Here is a 6,347-nt window from a genome sequence, read left to right as displayed (position 1 = left end):
TTTTTTTTTTCCTTAAACCAGTGTGAGGCAGAGACTATACGTGTAGACAACGAAAAGCTCAAGAAAGCTGGTGAAAAGGCAGAAAAATATTTCTTGGAGAAGCAGCGCAACTCTGAGGTTTTTACATCAACTGTGGAAATCGTATGGGAGCAGACACATTGTAATGATTGCACTACTCAGCTCCATGTGTTTTCACGCTGTTCCACAGACGAAAGTACACGAGCTGGAGGAAAAGTTGTTCAGTGAAATGAAGAAAGCAGAGGAGTGCAGCTTTGAGATAGTACAACTCAAAACAGAACTCACACAGAATCAGTGAGTCACTCCATAATTAACAGCCTCCTATTATATCACACTGTCGTATTGCGCATGACCAATGCTGTTCCGCTTTCCAGAGCTAAGTATGAAGAGCTGCTGTCTAACTTTAATGAGGTTAATTTTGAGAAGAAGGCTCTTGAGCTGAAGTTTGAGAGCACATCCTCTAATATGAAAGCCATCACGGCAACCATGAAGGTCTGAGTTTTGCCTCATGTTTAGGTCGCTAAACCGCATGCAAACTTGAAATCTAAACCTGCAAATTGTATCCATTAATTAGTAAAAAAAAAAAGATTTGTGAATCTGTAAATTTGACTGACAGGGGAGTGAGGAGAAGGCCGTGAAGGTCGCAAAGGAAATTCAGAAACTGGAAGAGGAAAACCAACGTTTAAGGTCAGTTTGTATTTCAGAGATTAGTTAGATTAGTTGTATTTGGGTTTCTGAGAGTGTGGAATCAAACAGACTTGAAAGTCCATCTCTGAAAATTTGTTTGTGCGCGAAACGTTCAAAATGTTACCGGATTATGACTTTGATGTATAAATATATGGAGGCTTGGATGCACTAATCATTTTGCACTTGGTTTTTGTCTGCAACCAACAAGAACACCAAAACACTTAAAAGTAAAGAAATAAGAGTAGGATTCTAAAATAACACGTCCCCGCAGGAATCCGTCATTCTGCAATCGCGGGATTTGGAATTTGGTATGGATTTCAAAGCTCTGCGGAATTTAAAGCAGTCTGTGGAAAAAAGGACAAGATGCATAATATTATATTGAATGTAGTTTTCAAGTCAGCAGCTAGATGTCGCAGTCAGACAGGCTACAGTTGCATGACAGTATGGCATGAGGCCCAATCCAGATTTTTTATTGTTGTTAAATCTGCTCTTTTTATGTTCTCGTTCACATTACAAAAACAAATGCGTCTTCTAATGTAAACTCTCTGTGATCTGATATGGATGCGCACAAAGCACAATGTCAAGTGACACGCAAAAGACGACACGCGGCAGTGAAATTGTTTGATATGTTGGTAGAACGGCATTTCATTTCCCAGAATATCAAAGTTTTTAATATCCTGTGTGGTGAAGTAAATTCAAATTCAAAAGTTTAGCATTTTCTAAGACAAAGCATCTTGTGTCTTTTAAGTTGATTAAAGTGTATATACATTTCTTTTTTGGTGTTTTATAGAGCGGAAGTTCACACTATTCAAAGTTTAACCCAAAGAGGAGAAGTGAACTAATCTCTTTTTGTCAATGGACCCTACAGCTTCCGTGTTTGCTTTCAAAACTTAGCTTGTAGCAGACGTGCACATTTTCAGCATGGCGTCTCTGATCCACTGGTAAAAGGACACTTTGATCCTCTCCTCTTTCATCTATAACTGATTCAGCCAACAAAGTGTATGCAGGAAAGTGGTGAAGATTGCGTGACTGTCTGTGTCCTATGTGTTGTGTTGTGTTATTTTTGTTATTTTGACTTCAAAATGGCGCCGCGAGAGTGGCTGTCCTTTCCAGCAGCTCCTATATTTTGTTGTTCTACTTCTTCCTTTCATAACTTTGCTGCTGTGAATTGGGAATTTCTCCATTGCGAGACTAATAAAGGTTTTCTTATCTTTTCTTATCTTATTATGCAATATTGACTTTAATAGCGTGTTTCACATAGTTGGGTCTTTGGAGTGTCTGCCAACTCATCAAGTGAAATGACATAGTTAGGGCCTGATTTCTTGCGTTCCAGGAAGAGAATATGCAAATAGATTAATTTAACATGTGCTGTAGGGCGGCCCGGGAGTCCAGTGGTTAGCGCGTCGACCTCACGGTACAGAGGTGAGGGTTCAATTCCAGCTCCGGCCTCCCTGTGTGGAGTTTGCATGTTCTCCCCGGGCCGCCGTGGGTTTTCTCCGGGTGCTCCGGTTTCCTCCCACATTCCAAAAACATGCATGACAGGTTAATGGAACACTCTAAATTTTTCATGCGTGTGAGTGTGAGCGCGGATGGTTGTTCGTCCCTGTGTGCCCTGCGATTGGCTGGCAACCGGTTCAGTTTGTCCCCCGCCTGCTGCCCAAAGGCGGCTTTGATAGGCTCCAGCACCCCCCGCGACCCTTGTGAGGATAAAGCGGATTGGAAAATGGATGGATGGATGTGCAGTAGGATATAAAAAGTCTCCACACCCCTGTTCAAACATCAGGTTTTTGCGATATAACAAAACTGCCTGGTAATTGGAACTGTTCAGGGTTATTTCAACTTGTCTAAGGTTCCAGTTTTGAGCTGAAGAAAAACAACCCCAAAGCATGATGCAACTACAACTTGCTTTCTGAAATGTTCCATGGTGAAACCATCAGCACTACCAAAATTGCAAAAAAAAAGAATGCAGTGGTGTCCATCAAATAGGCCCTTAGTCTGAATGTTATTTGAGCTGCCTGTTTCAGAAAATGTGTCCGTGAGCAAGACGTATTGTATTTCCCTGAATTGAGGAGTCACATTTTGTGTTTGGAGTTATCACTTGGTGCTGCAGGCGTCACGTGCACTGGTCCACACAATACTGTAACTCCGTATAAAACCACAGTTATGTGATGAAGTGTTTCGTCCATGAGCGAAAATACACTCGAAGTTTTGAATCTGTGGGCACTGGCCTTGTCCCAGCCCTCTAACTCGTCCTTAGCGGGGTAATAGTAGTTTTGGATTTTTCATTATACCGTAGTTTATTTATTTTTTAATTCAGTTACTTTTAATTACTTTTTAGAGCAAGTTTGTTCATTTTAATTCATTTAAATGTTTTCCAAAAAGATTAGTTTTAGTTTTTATTCGTTTTATCTTAAATATATCGATATGGAGTATTTGTCAAGTGCAAGAAAAAAAAAAGTCACTAAGTAGTGTGTAATAAAATTAAACTATTACTGTCAAACAACTGTGTGTACTTACTTCAGTTGCACAGTAATACCAAAATAAATATATTTAAAATGAACCTCAAAAGCTCTTGTATGATACGAAGTAACAAAGATGAAAACTTCAACATAACCGTGATAATAATAGTTTTAGAAACGTAAGATGTTTTTTTTCAGTTAGTCTTAGTTTTGTTGCTGTTGTTTTTATTTTGTCAAAATGTTTTTTCAATTTTAGTTGTAGTTATTTTGTTAGTGTTCAATTAACTATTATAACATTGGTCACTAGTTGTCATGGTATAGAAAGCCCTACACCAGGGGTCACCAACCTTTTTTAAACTGAACTACTTCTTGGCTAATGATTAGTGTGAAGGGCTAACAGTTTGATACATACAGTACTGATGAAAAAAACACATCACTCAAATCAACTTTCATCAAAACTACTCAATATCTTTTCTTAATAATGAATGATATTCAATTATGTGAAGACAATTGATCGAGAATTTCCCACAATAATAAGGAACCGAAGAAATATCAAAATGCAACACTCTATTCCTGATCTAATCTACATCCGACTCTATCAAGAGTGGGAAAGTTCTGCTGTTATTGTTGGTCCTTGGGTTATTTTGACAAAAGACACCTGTGATTTGTTTTAAAATGTAAAAATGAGTGCACCTGAGCTTTAACAATGTTCAATTCATCTTGTAATACACAAAATGTTTTTGTTTTTTTTTTACTTTTGCAGCTCAACAATGTGAAGAGCTGACAAGCTCAAAAATGGAGAAAGAGTCCCTTCTCGAAAAACTACACTCAGCAGAGCAGCGCTGTAAAGAGAGCGAGGTGATTTCTGATGCTGCTCTGTCCATGTCTGATTGATCTGCATAGTCTATCTGCTCGACATCATAAAACTCTCCAAGCGCCCCTCAGTTGTGGGTTGTCTGCTTTAGCTGAAACATGTTTCCTCCCTCAAAGACAAGACAGGAGGCCATGGATGTCGTGCTGAGACAGAGCAAAGAAGAACATGAACAGATCCTCAGCAGCAAAGATTTAAGCTTGAAGGAGGCTTGCCGAGTCAAAAATGAACTAGCCGAGACGCTCGAGCAAGTTCAGAGAACCCTTGTGGAGCTGCAGAATTCATTAGCCTTTGAGGAACGAAGGTACATACTCTTGTGAATTCACAGCATGGAAGCCTGAGTGGTGATTACTTTGGTCATTTTGGTCCCGGAATTACTGTTTCAGGTCTAAGGATTGCGAGGAAAAACTAATGGAGAAAAACAAAGAACTTGAAAGGAGTCTTCAAGTTGTGGGTGAGTCTAAGTGAAAGAAATCTTCACATATTTGGTGCTCAATTTGTATTTAAAAAAAAAAAAGTCAAAGCAACTATTTTTTACTCTGACAGGAGAACTTGAAGAACAGAGGGCAAGAAAAGATGAGCAAATCACCATCCTTCAGAGTGAATTAGTGAGTTTGACTTATTTTAGTGTGTACCTTGCTATATTTCAATTGAAAACACTGCTTCTTTGTTATTTGTGCTCTCAGGAAAAAAGCTTGAGCTTAATAGAGCTTGTGAAGGGAAAAGCTGATGTTCTTGAGGTCAGAGTGAATGATCTCCAAGATGAGCTTTCGGCAAAAACCATAGAAGCCCAGCGAGTCATGGTGATGCACAACAGTAATTTCCAAATGGATACATATTTTAAGAACCCTACATTGATCAGACAACTTTTTTTTTTTTTTCCTTAAACCAGTGTGAGGCAGAGACTATACGTGTAGACAACGAAAAGCTCAAGAAAGCTGGTGAAAAGGCAGAAAAATATTTCTTGGAGAAGCAGCGCAACTCTGAGGTTTTTACATCAACTGTGGAAATCGTATGGGAGCAGACACATTGTAATGATTGCACTACTCAGCTCCATGTGTTTTCACGCTGTTCCACAGACGAAAGTACACGAGCTGGAGGAAAAGTTGTTCAGTGAAATGAAGAAAGCAGAGGAGTGCAGCTTTGAGATAGTACAACTCAAAACAGAACTCACACAGAATCAGTGAGTCACTCCATAATTAACAGCCTCCTATTATATCACACTGCCGTATTGCGCATGACCAATGCTGTTCCGCTTTCCAGAGCTAAGTATGAAGAGCTGCTGTCTAACTTTAATGAGGTTAATTTTGAGAAGAAGGCTCTTGAGCTGAAGTTTGAGAGCACATCCTCTAATATGAAAGCCATCACGGCAACCATGAAGGTCTGAGTTTTGCCTCATGTTTAGGTCGCTAAACCGCATGCAAACTTGAAATCTAAACCTGCAAATTGTATCCATTAATTAGTAAAAAAAAAAAGATTTGTGAATCTGTAAATTTGACTGACAGGGGAGTGAGGAGAAGGCCGTGAAGGTCGCAAAGGAAATTCAGAAACTGGAAGAGGAAAACCAACGTTTAAGGTCAGTTTGTATTTCAGAGATTAGTTAGATTAGTTGTATTTGGGTTTCTGAGATTGTGGAATCAAACAGACTTGAAAGTCCATCTCTGAAAATTTGTTTGTGCGCGAAACGTTCAAAATGTTACCGGATTATGACTTTGATGTATAAATATATGGAGGCTTGGATGCACTAATCATTTTGCACTTGGTTTTTGTCTGCAACCAACAAGAACACCAAAACACTTAAAAGTAAAGAAATAAGAGTAGGATTCTAAAATAACACGTCCCCGCAGGAATCCGTCATTCTGCAATCGCGGGATTTGGAATTTGGTATGGATTTCAAAGCTCTGCGGAATTTAAAGCAGTCTGTGGAAAAAAGGACAAGATGCATAATATTATATTGAATGTAGTTTTCAAGTCAGCAGCTAGATGTCGCAGTCAGACAGGCTACAGTTGCATGACAGTATGGCATGAGGCCCAATCCAGATTTTTTATTGTTGTTAAATCTGCTCTTTTTATGTTCTCGTTCACATTACAAAAACAAATGCGTCTTCTAATGTAAACTCTCTGTGATCTGATATGGATGCGCACAAAGCACAATGTCAAGTGACACGCAAAAGACGACACGCGGCAGTGAAATTGTTTGATATGTTGGTAGAACGGCATTTCATTTCCCAGAATATCAAAGTTTTTAATATCCTGTGTGGTGAAGTAAATTCAAATTCAAAAGTTTAGCATTTTCTAAGACAAAGCATCTT

General features: G+C 39.0%; 1 protein-coding gene across 1 annotated transcript in view; it reads left to right on the top strand.

Moving 5' to 3' along the window:
* Positions 1 to 6,347, top strand: part of sycp1 (synaptonemal complex protein 1) — a 28,336-nt gene that overhangs the window by 18,747 nt on the left and 3,242 nt on the right. Inside the window, exons 24-32 of the mRNA XM_019856187.1 lie at positions 3,928 to 4,022; positions 4,155 to 4,339; positions 4,422 to 4,489; positions 4,582 to 4,643; positions 4,722 to 4,838; positions 4,928 to 5,023; positions 5,115 to 5,218; positions 5,299 to 5,416; positions 5,541 to 5,611. Coding sequence (XP_019711746.1) covers positions 3,928 to 4,022; positions 4,155 to 4,339; positions 4,422 to 4,489; positions 4,582 to 4,643; positions 4,722 to 4,838; positions 4,928 to 5,023; positions 5,115 to 5,218; positions 5,299 to 5,416; positions 5,541 to 5,611 — 916 coding nt within the window. The remainder of the gene's footprint in view (positions 1 to 3,927; positions 4,023 to 4,154; positions 4,340 to 4,421; positions 4,490 to 4,581; positions 4,644 to 4,721; positions 4,839 to 4,927; positions 5,024 to 5,114; positions 5,219 to 5,298; positions 5,417 to 5,540; positions 5,612 to 6,347) is intronic.

This window comes from Hippocampus comes, unplaced genomic scaffold, assembly GCF_001891065.2.
Source record: "Hippocampus comes isolate QL1 unplaced genomic scaffold, H_comes_QL1_v1.1 scaffold17, whole genome shotgun sequence".
In the NCBI taxonomy this organism is placed as follows: domain Eukaryota; kingdom Metazoa; phylum Chordata; class Actinopteri; order Syngnathiformes; family Syngnathidae; genus Hippocampus; species Hippocampus comes.
Note: the sequence above shows the minus strand (reverse complement) of the source record. Positions and strands in the feature narration are given on the sequence as shown.